General features: G+C 29.8%; 3 protein-coding genes across 5 annotated transcripts; 2 read left to right on the top strand and 1 right to left on the bottom strand.

Moving 5' to 3' along the window:
* The first annotated feature begins 1,951 nt into the window (after positions 1 to 1,951).
* On the top strand, positions 1,952 to 5,057 carry LOC101510077 (glutelin type-D 1). The gene is made up of 3 exons (XM_004505840.4): positions 1,952 to 2,328; positions 3,196 to 3,916; positions 4,705 to 5,057. Exons 1-3 carry the CDS (start codon positions 2,133 to 2,135, stop codon positions 4,856 to 4,858), a joined length of 1,071 nt encoding a protein of 356 aa, XP_004505897.1. The 5' UTR covers positions 1,952 to 2,132; the 3' UTR covers positions 4,859 to 5,057.
* Positions 5,058 to 5,185: 128 nt separating this feature from the next.
* Positions 5,186 to 11,294, top strand: LOC101510404 (DNA repair protein RAD51 homolog 4). Of its 3 annotated transcripts, none has more exons than XM_004505842.3 (10): positions 5,186 to 5,554; positions 5,646 to 5,725; positions 5,850 to 5,953; positions 6,652 to 6,733; positions 8,774 to 8,908; positions 8,997 to 9,110; positions 9,203 to 9,293; positions 9,726 to 9,796; positions 10,648 to 10,797; positions 11,064 to 11,294. In XM_004505842.3, exons 1-10 carry the CDS (start codon positions 5,467 to 5,469, stop codon positions 11,103 to 11,105), a joined length of 957 nt encoding a protein of 318 aa, XP_004505899.1. In that variant the 5' UTR covers positions 5,186 to 5,466; the 3' UTR covers positions 11,106 to 11,294. The 3 variants fall into 3 exon arrangements, with proteins under 3 accessions (XP_004505899.1, XP_004505898.1, XP_073226280.1); XM_004505841.3 differs by having other exon boundaries at positions 5,838 to 5,953; XM_073370179.1 differs by lacking the exon at positions 11,064 to 11,294 and having other exon boundaries at positions 5,838 to 5,953; positions 9,203 to 9,312; positions 10,648 to 10,789.
* Positions 11,295 to 12,868: 1,574 nt separating this feature from the next.
* LOC101510946 (dirigent protein 25-like) lies at positions 12,869 to 14,000 on the bottom strand. Its single transcript, XM_004505843.4, has one exon. The coding sequence runs from the start codon at positions 13,939 to 13,941 to the stop codon at positions 13,057 to 13,059; it is 885 nt and encodes a 294-aa protein (XP_004505900.1). The 5' UTR covers positions 13,942 to 14,000; the 3' UTR covers positions 12,869 to 13,056.
* Between the last annotated feature and the right edge of the window lie 7,013 nt (positions 14,001 to 21,013).

Below are 21,013 nucleotides of genomic sequence, written 5' to 3'. Positions count from 1 at the left end.
TAAGGGAAGAGAAAAATGAAAAATGGAGAAGATGACGAACAATGACTAATATTAGTTGTGTTTCAGAATATTTATAGAGAAAGTGAAATTTGTTGGTGAAAAAAAAGGTGTACTCAATGGAAAATAAAATTGTAGTTTTTGTTAGTTAAGTCTACCCGTTAGAGAAAGAGAGAGATAAAAGAGAAATATGACTGGTTCCTTCTTTGACACTTGGGTTTGTCAATTCTACATCTTTCCTACCATAACCTTGATACTAATTTAATATTACTAAAATATCGTATTAATAAATAATAAGATTCTATTAATCTAATTATTTCTTTAATCTTGTAAATATTTTATTTTAATAATCTATTTTACTGACATAATTTTTAATAATCTAATTTTAAAAATCTAAATACTATAATATTCTTTTAAGGTAGTGAGAGAGCTGTTATAATTTATCTTTTAAATAATTGATTCATGAAAAACCACTATTTACTTAATTGATTAATGCAAATATTAATTTGTCTAGTGTAGATGATTTATGCATAAAATAATAATTAATCTATTATAATATTCTTCAAAATTTTACGTTAGAACTCATTCTTCAAGAAACACACTATTAATAAAATACATATTCACTTTTTAACCAATTTATGCACATAATGAACTTTTTTAACTAATTGATTAATTAATGACAAATATTTATCCTGCGTACAATTTATACATATTTCTCTTTTAATTAAATGATTTGTTAAACAATCTTATTAAATACAACTTCAGTACATGAACTTTGGTTATTTTATTCTTGGACGAACATATTAAAAAATAATAAATTTAGATTGATTTAGTCTTTTTCACCTTTCATTTATTAAATAAAAACAAAATTTGTTTAATCCATATTTTTGAGTTTTTAAGGGTATAAAAAAAATATTATTAATTAAACCTCGATTTACTAAAAGAATCAAAATTTTCAGACAAAAGTAAATAGCTTAAAGAACCAAAATCGGATTGTAGGGAGGTAATAAACAATGAAAGATATTTGTTCTGATTTATACATAAAGTAGATTTCCAATAAATACTTTATTAATTAAATACATATTTATATTTTTCATGTGTAAGATAGTGTATTACAATTTTATAAACATCTTTAAATTTGAATTAGTTAAAAGATATTTAATATACATCAATAAAATATATATTTATTTTTTAAATAATTGATTATTAAAATACGATTATTTAATTAATTATTTGATAGGAGATATAATTTATAAGGTTGACTTCACGAGTGAGATAGAAAATTAAAATTATAAAATAGAAATTTATAATTTATAAAGTTGACTGTGACGTGGAGGTTCAATTTCAACACTTAAAAAACTAATAATAATACTAATTACTAATATTGACTTTTGTAAAAAACTAATTGTTTAGTGCCGCACATTAATTTAATTGTCTCGAGTATGATTTATGAAAAAAAAAATGTTGTTAGTATAATAATTATGTATAGTAAATATAAACAGTTTGATGCCAACGGTTATCATAAAACATTAATTATTTAATTGATAGAATTTACAATTAAGTATAATGCTTATATCAATTACTTATATTGGTGTAAAATTGAATGCCAAATCTTTTTCTCATTATTTTATTCCTCAACCTTTCATTAACAAAGCAGTACCATCAAATTTACACATTTATTTATTTTACTTAAAAAAAACAGAACGAAGATAAGATTAAGATGAATACATCCTGATCCTAATCCAGAATTGAATTTTCCTTTTTCAATGCATTTAGATAAAATCAAATTAAAATATTTCATTCCTTGTTATTAGTAATTAATTATTTAATCTTATTTTTTTACTCAATTAATTACTTAATTTAATCGCCCTATACTAATAACTCAATTAGTATTGTATTGGATGGTAACGAGCATTAGTAGCGGATCGAGTTTGTTACCACATTGCCAACAACACTATCTACACATGCAATTACCGTTTCACTGCAATTCGTTCACTTCAAAAAATTTCCAACCACTATAAATACACCACGCACATTCAGCGAAATAATATATCAAAACTTTGAGTTTTATAATACTTCCTTTACATTTCAGCGTGATCATTCAATTTTGCATTTGATTCTTTGATTTCGTTGCTATGGATATTGATCTTTCTCCTCAATTGGCGAAGAAGGTGTACGGAGGTAATGGTGGATCGTATTACAGTTGGTCACCTTCCGAGCTTCCAATGTTGCGTGAAGGGAACATTGGTGCTGCAAAATTAGCTCTTGAGAAAAATGGTTTTGCTCTTCCTCGTTACTCTGATTCTTCTAAAGTTGCTTATGTTCTACAAGGTACGGATCATCTAATTATTATTATTATTTTTTATTTTATTTAAATTTGATCATTTCATTATTGCATGTTAGTTATTTAATCTAACTATGGATAATTTTTAAAATAAAATAAAATTAGATTACCTTTTCTTCGTTATTGAGGATCCTTTTATTTTTTATATAATCGATTATTGATTGATGAGCATTTTTGTTCCGATTTATTTTAGTGTTTATTGAGAATCATCGATCAAAGATTTAACTAGACTGGTTTTTGATCGTTGTTCTTTGCTGAGGTTCTATAATAATATATTATTTTAAATCGCATCACGATCCTTGAAATTGTAGACAATTGTCCTCAATTGAGGTTATGACTGCAATTTAAGTGTATGTTTGGTTTCTGCAAAACGGCAAAATCACTGTGAACCATTGTGATTTTGCAAAAATTAGTGAGTGTGCATGTTTGGTTTTGTTGTGGGATTGCAAAATTAGGGTGAGCCATTGTGATTTTGCAAAATCTACATAATGTAGCTTCAACTAAACCACGACGACTTGCCGTGATTTTGCCATTCCCACCATAGAACCAAACATGTCCTACGCGATTGCGGTAGTTTACCGTGATTTTGTCAATTTCAACGGGAAATCAAACACCACTAAAACTATGATCACCATCAATTGTAAGCGTTACTTTTGGATTATTGTATAAATATGCATGTATGGAGTCTTAAAATTCTTGTTTGTTTTTGCATACATTATGGTTTTTATTTCATAATTTTTGTGTGTGTTTTGAGTATTTAATTTTCTATTTCATACAGCTAGTGTGATTACTGATATTCATCATGTGGTAGTAGTATTGTTGTGATGATTAGTGGTGAAAACTTGTTGAAACAGGAAGTGGAGTTGCTGGAATTGTACTCCCAGAATCAGAAGAGAAAGTTATTGCAATTAAGGAGGGCGATGCTTTAGCACTCCCCTTTGGTGTTGTGACATGGTGGTTCAACAAGGAGGACACTGAGTTGGTTGTTCTGTTCTTGGGAGATACTTCGAAAGCACACAAAACTGGCGAGTTTACCGATTTTTTTCTGACTGGTTCTAACGGAATTTTTACTGGATTTTCAACCGAGTTTGTGGGGAGAGCTTGGGACTTGCATGAAGAAAACGTGAAGACCCTTGTCGGAAAACAATTGGGTCAAGGGATTGTGAAGCTTGATGGAAGCATCAACCTTCCTCAGCCTAAAGAGGAACACAAGAAGGGTTTGGCCTTGAACTGTTTAGAGGCTCCATTGGATGTTGACATTAAGAATGGTGGAAGGGTTGTTGTGTTGAACACTAAGAACCTCCCTTTGGTTGGCGAGGTTGGTCTTGGAGCTGACCTTGTGAGGATTGATGGAAGAGCTATGTGCTCTCCTGGATTCTCTTGTGATTCTGCTTTACAGGTTACTTACATTGTTCGTGGGAGTGGCCGTGTTCAAGTTGTTGGTATCGATGGCCGTAGAGTTCTGGATACAACTTTAAAGGCTGGTAATTTGTTCATTGTGCCAAGGTTTTTTGTCGTCTCAAAGATTGCTGACAATGATGGAATGGAGTGGTTTTCTATCATCACTACCCCTAAGTGAGTTTTTCTTATCTCTTAACTTCATTGCAGATATTTTCGTTATGTACTCCCAATTTTGTATTTATATTTGGAATCAAAAGTTCCCTCGATATAAGAGCTTTGATGTGTCTGAGTTTGGTTTCATGGTGGGGAGAGCCAAAAGTAATTCTTGACACATAAATTATGTTCGGGTGATGTCGATTGAAATTTATTTTGCCTCTTGAATTGATTCTAACTTCAAACTAACATTCGTAGCTTTTGACTAATTTTACACTCAAATGCATCTTCAAATACTTTTACATAGATGTATCCAAACATAAACCACTCAATTTTTGTCACCACAAAACCAAACATACACTTCTTATTTCTTTTACATGTAGATATTCAAAATATGTGTGTAAGGCTGGATTATGAACAACTAGTTACCATTTGCGTATACTTGATCTGGTTTATTTTGGGGGAGGGGGTGTTAGTTACACATGTTAATGGTTAGTTGGGTCATGTTTATCCTTTTTCCCTTTGCAAAAAAAAGTTGGGTCATGTTTATCTTTACAATTACTAATTGAAGTGCAATATAACTTTATGAGTAGCACTAGTTTTTATCTAGAATTGGAGTTGCTATGTCAGATGCTGTGCTAGTTTAGTTCTATTCATTAGTTTAGTCCTATTAATGAATTTTACTTTTTCGAAAAAATATAAGATCATATGAGTAGTAATGAAGGAAGCTTATTTTTCTTTGTAACTTGTTGTCAACATATTATGCTTATGATGAATACTTATTGTGGTTATGATTGTTGTTCTTTCAGTCCTGTATTTACACACATGGCTGGAAGCTCATCGGTGTGGAAGGCGTTATCACCGACGGTTCTGCAGGCTGCTTTCAACGTCGATGCAGAAATCGAGAAATTCTTCCGTTCAAAGAGGACTGCTGACGCCATTTTCTTCCCTCCTTCAAATTAAAGTAGAATGGAAAAAGTGTTATAAGCCATTGACAATAGTATATTTTATCTAGTAGCAGCTGTTTGAATTTGCTTGATGTTTGTTCATTGCCTCAATTGCTTGTTGGGCTGACCTCAATTTACTCTTTTCAAGATACAATTTTTCTATAATGAGTTTTACTAAAGACAATAGCTGATAAATAAAATTCAGATTCTCTAAATTTGCAATAGTTTACAATACTTGCGATGCAATCAGGATGGTAATGTTTTTTTCACGATGGAAAGAAAGAAGCAACGAACAAAGAGAGGAGATGAATTAAAATATCAGATACATTTTATTTTTATAATATTATTTAAAATTAAATAATTGTGTACTTGTATTATCTTACGATTACAAAACTATATTTATCAAACTTTCATTTTAATCGGTTAACTTTTTAGTTTCATAATTTCATTAACTGAATTTAATAGTTCCAAAAAAATTAATTAGTTTCATACTAGTGTAAATTTATTTTAATGAGCGATTTAGAAAGAAAAAAAAAAAAAAAGTAATGAGAAGGAGCAGCGTTGGCGAAAGAGAGTGAACCGTTAGAACCCTCTCGGGTGTGGTCTTGGCGGCATCGGTCGAAAATGGCGCCATTGAACTCATTGGAGAAAGAGTATCCACTCATTGACGCTAACTTCCAAACCTTTTGCGCTTCCCACGCCATTTACTCCGGTTCCTTTCCTCTTCTTCCCCCCCCTAATTTTCCCTATTTCATCTTTCAAATTCATCTAACACCATCACTCTTACTTTTTCTTCTTCACAGTTGAAGATTTCCTCCTTCACGATCTCGACGCATTATTCGCTTCTGCATCTAATCCATCTACTTCACACAGACTTAAACAGGTTAGGGTTAGTTAGTTAGCTATTTACCTACGCACTCACTCTTCACTAATCGAATTTTTTATTTGTTAATATTATGTTTTGCTTCTGTTATTAATTAATGTGTATTGTTTAGGGAATTCATCAGCTTCTCTCTATAATTGATGCTTTACATCCACCATTGATAAACGGTTTGCAGCTTATGGAAGATGCTAAACAGAATAAACATGTTTTGTCCACCGGTTGTGAAGGGTACTCTCAGTTTAACCTATAGTTGATGTTATTAAATATAGTATTATGTTAATATGCCTGCCTTGGATGTATTCCCTGTCCTTAAATGTAAGCCAAAATGGGGCAAATAAAGTTATGTATTTGGTCCGAATTTTAGACCAAATGCTTCAACTTTATTTGATTTGTTTTTACTTATATTTCGGACGGAGGGAGTATTATTTTGAAAAGTTATTAAGTGCATTTTGGAATTGCAGTTTCCTAAAATCAGGATGGCACTTTGATTTTGCTACAGCTCTAAAGTGTAGCTTTTGCCAAAATTATGTTGGCGTATCATGATTCCGCCAAACTCACCGTCAATTTAAACATGCACTAAATAACCGTGTTTGCATACCACATTTATGCACAGTTTTTCTAATACTTATGATGTGCAGATAAGTGCCATAATAGGAATTTAAGAAGGTTGAAAGTGAAATGCAACTCATTTACATTCCACCCTACAAATTTTATCCACTCTTATGGCATGAAATTGAGACGACTCAAGTGATTTTCCACCATTTTCACTCTTGTCCTTATTTTTTAGCAATTAGAAGAGTGTTTTATTTTGTCTATGGTGTTCAAAACTTTGCAGTTTATGATACTGAGTTCTTAAATTTGGTTTTTAATAAGGTGTAAGTGGCTTGAAAGTAGCACTGCTCAGTATTTGAATCTGTTTAGTTTAGGATTGATGCGTTGCTAGGAGGTGGATTACGCGCAGGACAATTAACTGAACTTGTTGGGCCATCCTCTTCTGGCAAGACACAGGCAAGAGCTCACTTCTTTTCCGTAGAAATCATATTTTGAGTAGGATTGTTTATAGGTTGGGGCAGGTCTGCCTTATCCCTGCTGGGGATACCCATTTCTAATCATTGGACGGAGATTCTTATTTAGAGGCCGGGAGGGGGGCATGGATATGCCATGGCACCCCCCAATTTTGTAATTTTCTAATTTTCTAATACAAATGTTATGCAATTGGTTATTTTTGAAAACATATATTCATAACGCTCATGTTTGTCCCCTCACATTATGTTTCAGACTCCCTTATTGTGTTTATCCATGTGGAAATGTGGCTTGTGCATATTTAATTGGTAACTTAAAATGAAATTTCCCAACAGGGATATTTACATGGATTTAACATCATGTATACCAAGGTTGTCTGATCATTCAGAACTAAAACTAAAAAAACCCGTGTCGTTTATTTATTTTTCTAATAATTAATTCATACAAATTATTATGTTCTGAATGATGTAAATTTAGTAAAAAATTATTATTATTATTATTATTATTATGATAGATGGTTATTATTATCTCACCATACATACTGGATCTCAATTAAAAGCTAAATGGAACTCAATTGATACAAATCGTTGTGCTTTTCTATTTTGGACACAAATGACTACAGGAATCTTGATTTTTAATGAATCGCATATTGCCCTTGAATTGTACAGTTCACATTCCCCGAAACAAGCTGGGTTGCCCAACCCAGGTTCCAAAATGCAAGTTAGTATTTCTTTCTAGAGGGGCCTAATCAGCCAAAAACAATATTTCAAATAACCCGAGTCAGAATCACCATTGAAGAGCCTAACACACTGCGTTTTTGGTCCCTAATCCCTCGCACAATGCATTTTTTTAATTCTTCTTGCCTGCACAGTGCCTTGCTTGAAGAGATAGGTATAAGAAACTTAAATGCCAAAGTTGATATGGAGGGGGGTAAAATTGAAGAGATAGTTGGAGATGCGGATGAAGAGCTAAGTGACATTGACTTTGGGGATGATAAATAAGACCATAGTGCAGTTAGTAGATTCTGTTTTTGAGGAGTTGAACGCTTGAACTTTGTATAGCCAGCCACTTTTTTTGTCATTTGATTTGGGACTTTTAATTTTGAAGTATTTTGAAGTACATATATGGATGATTTGTTAACTTATAATTTTTGTGCATGTTACTTATTTTTATGCCAAAGTTGATATGGAGGGGGGTAAAATTGAAGAGATAGTTGGAGATGCGGAGGAAGAACATGAAATATCAGAGGATGAAGATGAGCTAAGTGACATTGATTTTGGGGATGATAAATGAGACCATAGTGCAGTTAGTAGATTCTGTTTTTGAGGGGTTGAACACTTGAACTTTGTATAGCCAGCCACTTTTTTTTGTCATTTGATTTGGGACTTTTAAATTTGAAGTACATATATGGATGATTTATCAACTTATAATTTTTGTGCATGTTACTTGTTTTTACTTAAAAATTCCATATTTTTATTGATCATATATCGTACATTTATAATAATATTTGATCAATAATTCAGAAAATAAGTTATTATATTGACTATTTGAATCTTGAATGGATAACCACGTTATAGACTCATTTGACAAAAAAAAAAAAAACTCACTACAAAAAAGAAAAAGAAATTTATGTTCTTATTCATCTTAGGTAAGACAAAACTTCGCAATATATATACAAGTTAAGTACAAAAATGTATTTCATGGTTACTTGCATGGCTATGATCTCTTCTTCTACTCCTTGTTTATTAAATGGGTACTGTCAATATCTCACTTTCCCCATCAAGGCATTTATTTGGTCCATAATCCTGGGTGTCTTAAGAATAAGTGTATAAAAGTAAATGGTTTACCTTGGTCTGTAGATAATCTTTCTGCTACCACAGGTCTCCAGCTATATCATCATTGACATGCACATAATGCCACTGCATAATCTCTTATTTGGTTGACATAATATAAATTGTTATCTTTTATATCTTCATATCTGTCTTGTTCAAGTATAACCTTGGCTTTGTTATGAATAATTATTAGGTTTGTCTGATGTCTGCCTCAACTTTTGCAAAGCATAAGGGTTCAGTTATATATTTAGATACTGGCAACTCATTTTCACCTCAGCGTATTGCACATTTTGTTGGACAGTCTTCTGATTGTGTCTCAGGCAATCAGGTTACTCTGGATTCAGGCTTATCGTCCATTGTTTGGTTCTTGTTTGTTAACTGGTCTTAAATTTGTTTTTTAATAATTCAACTCTTAGGCAGATCGTAGATCTCTACAGAAAGTATTGGACAGGATAATTTGCTATCCGGTGTTTGATGTATATGAGATGTTTGATATGCTGCATCAACTGAAGATCAATTTGACATCTGAGGTTCTCCTTGACATGAATAATTGTAACTGATGCAACTTAATTGCTTTTTAATTTCTTTCTATCAAATAATTGACTACTGAATACTGGCACAGATTGTCAAATCAGACCGTCATGTACAGCTGCTTATTGTTGATTCAATATCTTCATTGATTACTCCCATCCTTAGGGGCAATGGTCCTCAGGGTATAGTACATATTTGCATGTAAAATTCCTTGGTATGCTTACCATTTTACATTTTATTCCCTTTTGTATACCTTTATATCTTGTTCTAGCTCAGAAATGAAAGATACTAGTGGGCACTTGGCAAATTATATTATCAGTTATTCATAATTATGGATCATCATAGTTGTTCTAAACTGCCAATCAAATTACATAATCAGTAATATAGTGTCAGTCCTTAAATTTCCTTGAGTTAATAATCTATTCGACATATATATGCTTTTAAAGGTCAAGTAACTGAGTTTTTAATTTGATCAACTCTGCAGTTGTTGTCCATGTTCATTTTTTAGAAGTTTCCATCCCAATTCCATTCATTTTATCCAATTTACTTGTTTTCTTAATGATCTGTTTAGAAGGAAATTTCTTGAGTTAATCAGCAGTTATGTGTGATTTCAGGACACGCTTTAATGATTTCTGCTGGGTTTTTACTGAAAAAGTTAGCACATGAGCATAATATTGCAGTATTGGTAAGTTTTGTTTTCCTCTTTCTTTCTTGCCAATGATAGTCCTCTAAATAATTGTGTGAAAATCCTTCTAATTAAAAGGATATTTTCTTGGCTCATCTTATGTAACTCTTATTGATATGAAAATCCTTCTAATTAAAAGGATATTTTCTTGGCTCATCTTATGTAACTCTTATTGATATGGATTGGAAATGTAAATTGCTTTGTTTCTTCAATCTGATCTGTCTGACCAAATATGATATTTCAGTTAAAGGTTTGGACTGTATCTTTGAAATGTGTAAGAAACAATAAATTGACTGATCCCTTCTTGAGAATTCCTCATCATGGGAACAGGCTACGTCTAACCATATTGTCTGACCTAATGCTTAGCAACTGTACTTCTCATCCCTGTTTCTCCTTCATCCTTTGTTTTCTCTGAGATGTTATTCTGATTCTTATTTAAAACCATGTTTCTAACAAGATTAAATTCTATACAGTTGTTTTTTCATATTAAATAGTTTCTACCTTAGTTTAGTGCCAATGAAATTTTTAAGTTACTTTTAGGACATTTTAAGTTAGGAACCTGGTATACTTTATTAGGTAAAACAAGGGACCCCCCCTCTTAATTACACTGAAATGTTACTAAACTTCGGGTTTCTCCACCAATGTATCTTACCTTCATAATCAACTAAGTTGTAAAGACATCAAAGCAAGAAGACATAATTAATGAGAGCAGTGTAAAGACAGACAAGGGTTGAGTCACAACAGGGCTTAATTATATATTTAGAAAATTTCAAACATAATTGCAATAATCTGTATTGGCAGGGCAGTTATATTTCCTTCTTTTAACACATTCAATGATACAAATTTTGAAGGTAACAAATCATGTGGTGGGTGGGGAAGACGGTAACTCTAAACCAGCACTTGGAGAGAGTTGGAAGAGTGTCCCTCATGTACGGCTTCTACTTTCACGTGATTGTGGAGGAAATGTCTGCAATATTTCAATAATAAAACATCCAGCTATGGTATGTGTTTGATCAGAAAATTTCTTTATGGTGTGGTATACGCAAGGGGTATGTTTTCCATATGTTGATAGGCTGTGTGGTGTGGTTTGTTTCTATTTTTCAACTAAATTTTGATTTATGGATATGTTACTCCCCATTTCTTGGAACTGCATTATTCTTGGGGTACCATTTGGCCATTGGGATTCTAATTTTGTTTTTTTGTTGAAGATTTGAACCAGTTGTTAAAAATTGAAATTAATCAGTTTGAATTTACTGTTCTGTTTCAGGCTTCTGGTAGGACTGCATCTTCCATCCGTCTGTTTGTTTGAAACTATTCTCGCCGCAAAATGGCGTTGCATCAAAGGAATGTTGTATTTTATAGAAATGTATGTGGAAGCTTATGCTGGTACTGGCACCGGTACTGTTGTCTTCAGAAAATATGGACCAGAAGAACAAACGTGCTAATATATTTTTGCAACAAAAATTTCTATGATTTAATTAAGATCATTTATGTTCTAGTCGCTTCTTTTGATTATAAATAATGGGAATTATAAAAAGGCTAACTAACAATAAGAAAATAAAACTCCTCTCAAATCCTCATTCAAGATATAAACAGAAGCTTCAGGCACTCAAAACTACCATTATGAGCCAGATTAGCAAGGCAGTTAACACTATGATTTGTTTCTCTTTAAGTATGATTAGATAGAACAAGCCCAATGAAAAGAAATCAGCTGCATGGCTTTGTTAAGTAGAGGTTTGAGATGGACATATTAGCATGCATTTTGACTTATTGATCGTTACTGAAGAATCAAACTCAACAATGATCTATATACTATATATAAGGTAAATATTAAGATTAATGTCTTTTTTCTTTTAACTTTTTCCCCATTAAACAACTTTATTTTTCTATAGTGAATTGAATAACATTTTTTTAAAATATTTATATAAAAAGATATCCTGCTTTTTTTTTGGTAATATTTTTCTTTAATTTTAACTTTCTTTTAAACTATTTTATTTGTTCTTAAAGAGTCTAATGATGCACACTAATTATAGAGAAGTGAGGAATCTACCTGCAACATATCGAATGTTTTGCAACTATTATATGAATCGTATTTACAAAGTAAAATCACTTATTTTTTATTCTACATCAAACGGATCAATATGTCTCAATTATAAGTGTCACATTTGTTTGTTTCGCCCATTAAAAAATAGTATAAATAATAATAAATTGTTTTAGCAAATTATCTTTAATATCTTAGTAAGAGATGAGGCATAAACGTTGTTGTGCTCATTCACACGACCATTATACTACACTTGTGCATGAGGAAATAATCACTTCATTTTAGCTTTGGAAATTTGGAGTTGAGTTTGAACAAATAAATAGTGTGTATTCGACCAAAATATTTATGTTTTGTTTAGCAGTAATTTATTTTTCTAATAAATAATTTTTTTTATAATGCATTATATTTGTTCACTTATAACTATTATGAAAATAAAAACTTTATTCTGTTCTATTGTATAATATGCAATCGATCAACTGTGAACTTTATCTTATAATTTCTTGTTTTTGTTCATTTTAAAATAGAAGGGAATAGACAAATTAATTTTTCAAATTGTAAATATCAGTCAAATTAATTTCTGAATTTTGCAAATTAGTAAATACATATTTTTTAATGTAAAATAGTAATTAAAATAATAATTATTTAAATTTTTATTGTTAGAAACTATAATATGACATGCTAATTGAATATTTAATTTCTCTATGTTTATCTTATATTAATATTGTCACAACGTTGTTTGATTTTTCGATGAAATTTAAATATTTCATGGAATAATGTCCATAATTAATCTATGCATAATTACATTTACTCAAATTTATCTATCAGATAATAAAATTTCATTGACATCTCTGTCTTCGAGAAGATAACATTGATGTGAGATAACATAAATAAGTCTCATATTCAATTACAATGCCACGTTAAAATATCTAACGACAAAAATTTACCAATGAACCATTTTGATTGATATTTCATAACTTCAATAATATATTTATCAATTTACAAAATTCAAGGAGTAATGAGACCAACTCTTACGATTTGAAGAACAAATTTGCATATTCACTCTTTAAAATATCCAAGCATACTCTATTTCTTCTCTGTCTAAATCTAGCACAAAACAGCATAACATTACACGAAACACCAATATTGTTTTGACTGTAAAACATAAGTTCGTTCATTCATTCAAATTCAATGATAATATATAAATAAAAGACATGATAAGTTAATAGGCAAGATATGCAGTAAGGTGCAAGAGAGTTTCAAGTCCATCAGTGTTGTGTTGCTGACCGGTAACAGGAAATGTCTTAATAATAGCAAACCCTTTTGCATTCACATACTTTCCTGTTCCTCCAATGATGGCAATTTGTGATTGTGACACTTGTGTTCTGTGTACTCCAAAGAAACTCAAACTATCTGCATAACCATTCTCTTCAAACTTTGCAGTGAAACCCATTACTTGACTTATTCCATCCACTGAACTTGCTATATAAAATCCTCCTGATCCCAACTCTTCCCCTTCTGTTATTTCATCATCAAATACTGTCATTGTACCAAACATCAGCTTTTGCACTGTCGTTCCTTGTGGTACTTGATTCATATTCGTCAACGGGAAACCATTTCCATTGTTCCCGTTATTGTTATTGAACACGCTCCCTGTGTTTCCGCTCAGTCCGGTTAGGAAAGGAAGGTTGTTGTTGTTTAAAACTCCGTTGTTGTTATTGTTTTGGGAAATGCCGTTGTTTAGAGGAATGTTTGCACCGTTGGGCTTTGCGAATGCGACTTGAGCATTGAGGGCGGGATTTGTTACGACTCCGGTCACTGCTCTTGCTGTTGGATTGGAGCCGCCGAGAATGTCATGCATGAAAAATGACAGTGTGTGGTGCTGCTCGGGAATATCACTGGTTGTGGCTGCGACTGCCGGGGCACCGAGTGGAGGGAGAATGGAAGAAACAGGGGACTCTGCAAAATCACCAGCTGGTTCTTCTGGTGTTTCTAGTTCATTGAGGATTCGGCTTGAAGTTGTGGAAGTGACTGTAAGGAATATCAATGCCATAAACATTATGGCTTTGAGTGGTATAGTGGTAGCAATAGTGTCAAAGCGTGCCATGTTTGTTAGTGTTTGATAGTTCAATATTGCGTTTTGATGTGATGATAGAGTTATGGGAACATGTATAAATAGCAAGACTTGAAACACCACTAACAGTAATGTATTATTATTATACAACAAAATGATGGAGTTGATGAGAGGAGTTGTTGTGTATATATGGAGCTGATAACTATCTTTCAGCCCTCCCTCCTTCTCATTGTAGTAGTTAGAACTAAACATCAATTATTATATAAATAATCTGTCACTGGGAATCTCAAGCCAATAAATTCTAAAATACTGATTAATTCTAAATAAATGACAAACCATCAAGCATCATCCTGTATGTAGCTGCATTTGGCTCACAACCATAACATTTTGTAAGCTTCCGTCGTCTTCCCTTCCTTGCAAAGATAATTTATCAATACACTGCATGTTACAACATCTAGGCTTAAGCCGCCTTTTTTTCGTCACAAAAACCCAATGAGACTATTATAAGTAACAACACTTGGCTGTACTCTATTCAGAAGCATTTCATCAAACACTTCACACACTTTTCCTCACTCACCTTTCGCCAACCACCCTTTGATCATTATATTCAACGTGATTGTATTTGGGTCAGGCTCCCCGATGTCCGCGCATTCACGCATTAGAGACATTAATACTTGTTAGATCAAGATCAGACAATTTAAATTTAAATTCAATATTTTAAAATTATAAAATTTAAATTAAAGTTAGTATTTTTTAGAATGTTTGATTAAGATCCAACGACTACTAATGTGTCGAACGCGTGAATGCGTGTACTTTTCCGACAACATGGCTGCAACGAATCTTATTTTCAAGTAGATTTTTTTGAAGCGCTTTGAGTGACTGCAAAATACATACGAAATTAAATTATTATTATTATTTGTTTACTATCATAAAAATTATTATTTTTTAAATGATGTTTAACTTGTTTGAACATAATTATTATGTAGAAACTATTTTTTAAATTACAAAATTACGATAAAAGAAATAAAAAATTGTTTTGTTTGAAAAAATATTTTAGTGAGGATTAGATGGTCGCTGTAGGTAATTTGGTAAAAACAACCATCGATTTTTAAGGAGAACATGATCTTCTCCTTACTATAGGATCCAAAGTCCAAACCCACAAAAAGTTACATTGTCAAAATTAAACTAATGCCCAACCTAAAGAAGATGTAACAAAGAAAATATATTGGGAAGAAAAAAAAGAGAGAAAGATAAAATACATACTACAAATGTAGATAGTGGAAACAATATTGAACTACATACTACATATTTCTTCCATTACCGCTATACCATAAAGTCAGCGGTAAACAAAAATCTTCTTTAAAAAAATTTATGAATTGAAAGAAACTTTGATATTTTCAAATATTTATGGTGAAGTAGTAGTATAAACTAATAAAAGTATCTATTTATTTTTTTTATGGTTTTTAGTGTTACTATAGCATAAAACAAGTGTAGAGTATTCAAACATATTAGAAAGACATCAACATTTTTATCTTCTTCGAAAATTTCGAAATGTAAGATTATGTTTTGAAAGTTTGGGTTTTGAAACTTTAAAAAAAAAAAAATATTTTTGAAATTTTAAAAGTTTCGGAACTTTGCATTTCGAAACTTTTTTTAAAAGACGAAAGTTTCGAAAATATTTTATAAATACAATAAGTTGTATTTTGAAAATTACATATTAATTCAAACTTTTCAAAGTAAACTCATTTTGTATTTCAAAAATTTTATAATCAACCAAAGTTTTAAATTTTTTATAATAATTTTTACTAAAGTATCGAATGTGTGATTGAAAAAAAAAATCAAATTTTTATATATAATAAAAAGGTTAAAATAGTATCTTTAAGTGTTTTAGGAGGTGAGAGGTATACGTGAGATAGTGACAAGTAAAAAATTCAGTCTAATGAAATTTTACTTATAAAAAAATTGATATACCTAATTTGATATGTGTTGTCACACTAGTACTCCCACTATTTCTAAATATAATACTTTTTTGAATTTTTTATCGTCATTTTTTATAAGATAACTTTTCAAATGTTCAACAACAGTACTTATTTCTTTCTCGACATATCCCTAATTAAATTACATATTTTTTTGTAATATGTAATAAAGATTATGGTAAAAGTATTAACTAATTAATTAATCTCTTTATCAAAGGGTAAATTTGTAAAATCATATTAATTGTAAAAAAAAATTAATACTTCATCAAACTTTTTTAATTATCGCGATTTACTTAAAAGTTCTATATTTAAAGACGAATGTAGTAATTACTATGCTAGTAGTTAATATTCTCTCCAATCATTTTTATATGAGACAATTGAGTTATAATTTAATCAACAAAAATTAATGTATTCAATCAACATGAATTAAATATATCAACTTTTATTGATTAAATTATAACTAAATTATTTTTTATAAAAAAAAACGAAGAGAGTAATTGATAAAGCACAAGCATGACATAGATCAAAGCTACAAATCAAAGGAGAGAGACGTAACTAACCAAACTAGGGGAGGGGTGTTTTCTTTATAGGTGAGGGAGGGTTGATAGTATGTAGTTCAACACTTCAACTAACTAACTAACCTGTTGGGGATACTAGTCAATATAGTGAAACAAATGCATCAACTAGGATGTTGAATTTCAATGAATTATGTAACTAAATGTAAGGCCATAGAATTAACACTTGGTTGATATTAAAGTTCAGAGCCTTGGTGTGGAAGTTATACACGATGCTCATAAGTTTCATGAAACAATATTTTGGATTTAAAGATGGATGCAAGTTTTACAAAGGAAATGAGTTAAGAGTGGGAGAAAAGATCAGCCGTAATAATAGTTCATTGTCTTCCAACCCTTTGCCGTCGTAGAACTTTATTGTATTCGGGGATAAAATATCTTTTATACGTTCCTTATAATATTATTCACTTAATTATAGTTTTAATTTCTTTATTTTTATTAATTTGTAAAATAAATTTTTTATTTAAAAATTTGATATTTTTAGTCTATTTTTATGATTTTTTAATTTAAAAAATAATGACGTGTGATATTTTAAATAACGTGACATATAATACAATAATGTAGAATGATTAACACTAGCTGTCAAAAAAGCCTTCAACTTTAAAGTCTTCTTAGTTTTTTTTTTATTAAACCCCTAATATTAGACTCTCTATTAAAATAATTTTTTAAAACTCACAGCCTACTATTTCATGAGGCTTAAGAGAGGGAGCTCACTTATAGACCTCCAATATTTTGTTAATTTTAAGATTTTTTTAAAAAAAATTTTCAAAATTTATTTTATGGAGACTTCACCATAAATATTTGTAAATATCAAAGTTTCTTCACCATTAATTATATTTATTAAAAGATCTCCATTAATTTTTTTTAATAATAAACATATTTGTAATATCTCAATTTTTTTTAACTATTCACGTCCTTTAACTTATTTAGATTTTATTAACTCTTCACGTCCTTTAATTTATTTAAATTTTGTTGACTATTCACATCCTTTTATCTCACAGAGAAGTAACTTTTAGTATTTTATATAATAATATCATTTATAAAGTAAGATGGTCATATAATAGATTTTGGTAAAGTTGCAATAATAATTATTTTATTATGGAATAAGTTTTTATCATACATGTTTTTTAATTTTTTACAAGCCTTTGTAGAAAAAAAATTACAAGTCACATTTAGTGATTACTTCAATTTATTTGTTGTTTGTTTAAGATATAGGTTCGAGATATCTCACTACATAAAATAATAAGTGTAAACCTTTTGACTAGCAATTTTTCATATATTTTAAAATTTAATATGAAAAAAGTTATTGAAAATAATTATTAATTTTTTTTTTGTTTTAAAAAAATTTACCCCTTAAAATAATAATAAAATATATTAACTCAATTTTCTTCCCGTGCGTTGCACGAGTGTACGATCTAGTTTTAACCGATGAAAATTTTATAAAGTTCACCATTAGATTGAAAGTTTATATCATATATATAGATTATTTATGTAAAATTTTGCACAAATTTAAAATTATTTATATATTATTGAGGTACATCAAAATTAATATCTTATGTATTTTATATTAAACATTGTTAATTTTTATTAGTCTCAATAACCAATCAAATGACTTTAGATTTGTGCAAAATTTTACATGAGTGATCTATATGATATAAATTTTCAATTTTTTTATATATAAAAAAAAGAAAAAATAATACATGCACCATCAATGTACATTTTTTACATTAATGTTCAATCATAGTACAATATTTTGTGGCTTATCTTTAAGTTGGAGTTATAAATAAACTTAAGTGAATATACCACGACTTCTCGTTGAATATCCGTGTAAAACTATTTTACACCTACAACATATGGTCATTAATTAATTCTTAAAAATCTATAAATAGAATAGATAACAATATTTTTATTAAATTATTTTTATTAAATATTGATGTATTCACTATTATAATAAATTAAATGTAAAGTGAAAAATATCAATTTAAAAATATGAAAGTACAATTAAAAAAAGGTAACTAATATTGTGTGAAAATTGAAAATGTCAGCATTTTAAATAATTTTTTACTAATAAAGCACTCATTGTAAGACGGAGAGATTAGTAGATAAAATTAATAGTTATATTTAAAAATATATATAATTCATAAAAGTTGATTTAGTCTACACTTTAATATAGTTTCAGAATTAAAAATAAAATATATATTTTGAAATTATATGATTATATAGTTTTGTTTTATATGAAAATAGTTAGATAGCATATCCTCCCGTGCAAGTTGTTACTGAATTAGGCACAGAGATTAAGAGTGGGGACATGATTCTATATCTACGATTAAAATTCGGCAAATTATACTATGAAATGATGCTTGAAATTTTAACAACCGTCGATAAAACTTTTCAAAATTATAAGTTTATAATTCTAGTTAGGATGAAACAATAATCTGATTAATTGATGTTGGTTTAAATTTCAAAACGTGTTTCTGTGGTTTTGCATCGTGCCCATTCGTAGAATTAATGAACCCATAGTGACCAATATTAAACCATCTAGATATTTAAACTTTTCCTTTGTTGTATTTTAGTGCCCAATTATGGACGTATAGAAGACTATTGAACACTACATCGATTTGTTCATAGCCTGAATTTTTTTTCTGGGCCACCTAAACTAATTAAAATTGACACTTATACCAAATCATTTATTAAGGAATTATAGAGTTACTACCCTCAGTGTTTAAAATTAGACCTTGCTTGGACATAAATATTATTTTACCATAATTAGATTGTGGGGGAGGTAAGTAAAAAATAAGAAAAGGGAATTATGTTAGATGTTAAGTTTATGGTTAACACTTGTTCTGATTTAAGTGATTTATGCTCAAAAGACAAAATTTTATAAGAAATTTAACAAATTTTTATTATTATTGTTTGACAAGTTTTTTAGGAATATTTACAATTGTTCTAGATAGCGAATCTTTATCTTAGTTATTATAAATGACAATTTTCATGAATTAATAGTATCAACTTTAGATTTTGTATTGCTTAAAGGAGTGTTAAAGATAACAACTGAAAATCAGATTATCCCTCATCATAGGTTTTATAGATGATGCAATGAATGGTTCATCGATTTGTACATATTATAAAACATGTATTTAGTACTTGAAAATGAAAATGCTACAAACATGAGCTAATACTATCCTAAATTTCATAGTTTATTGGGTGAAACAAAATGTATTGAAAATGATAGCAACTTCATGTCTTTAAAGATTTGCATAGGTTTTGGTTTTTATGAAACCTAAATAAAATATTGTGGATATGAAGTTAAATAAAATTTGAAGATATTAACATTTAAATTAGATAAGTGTGAGTAGAAAACTGAAACTGAACCGACAATCACATAATGCATATTAAAAACTCTAAAATTAGTTCAAAAAATAGAAATAATTTAGTTCACATAAAATAAATAGTTCATCCAACATAAAAAACAAAATTTAATTTGCATAGAAACCAATTCGATTGGTAGAGATTAACAATTTGGTTTTACAAATACAAGTCAATTTAGTTTGAAAATACTGAATGTGATGCACCGATCCTTAAAGTGTTTATCAAAATGTTAAGATTTTGGTTTTTTCCTTTTCTTATTAGGGGTTGTGGTGAATGTGATACTCAGAAGTAAATGAGTATCGCATTGTAAACAAAACATATGAAATATCAAACATAATACTAGAAATCTACCACAATGCCGTATTAATCAGAGCAATATTATTATGTTGTCCAAATAAGTACTGATAATATCATTGGCACATCAGTGTAAACTACTATGATACTATAATTGAACTACTTAAGCGCATCTTCAATTGGTTCCTACATATTGAGATCCTCTATTGCAAGCTCATTGTCTACTCGCAGAGATGATCATACAAGCAACCACAAAAGATACAAACAAAGCGAGTTAACCAAATTCAACAACATTTAGTAACACATACACATCATCATCCTCATCATAATATTTAACACATATCAACGGCTAGCAGTTATATCATTCATCATCATGCACAACATACATATAATATACATCATCAACGTAAAACAAGTAGATAAAGCAAGTTTATAGAATGTATGTTAGCTTTTATGCAACCTAATTACTACTTCGCATTATGGATCCACCATTTGGATATTGACAAGCAAATATGCTATCTCCTTCCCGTCGAACTAGACAGTTTGGTCAAGGTTAATTTGTGTTTTACAAGTTACCCCAACGGTGCCCCACATTTATATAAGGACTTCCCTACCAATGCATCCCTTATAATCCTCGATCTTATTTATAATCTTAACACTTCATAGCATCTAATCAACAATTTGTTTACTGAAGTACATGAGTTAGTCCATGTTGTGACTATACACTCACTATGATTAACTATAAATGTCACTTTTGGATAATTAATCATCATCAATGATATCAACATATACAAAAAATATAGTTAACATCGATACAATTATAATTCACATAATTGTTGATTTAACCCTTAGCACCAATCTATTTTACATATATTATCATATGTATCATCGATT

This window comes from Cicer arietinum, chromosome 6 (genome assembly GCF_000331145.2).
Source record: "Cicer arietinum cultivar CDC Frontier isolate Library 1 chromosome 6, Cicar.CDCFrontier_v2.0, whole genome shotgun sequence".
Lineage (NCBI taxonomy): Eukaryota > Viridiplantae > Streptophyta > Magnoliopsida > Fabales > Fabaceae > Cicer > Cicer arietinum.
The sequence above is the reverse complement of the archived record's forward strand: the minus strand, read 5'-3'. Positions and strand labels throughout refer to the sequence as shown.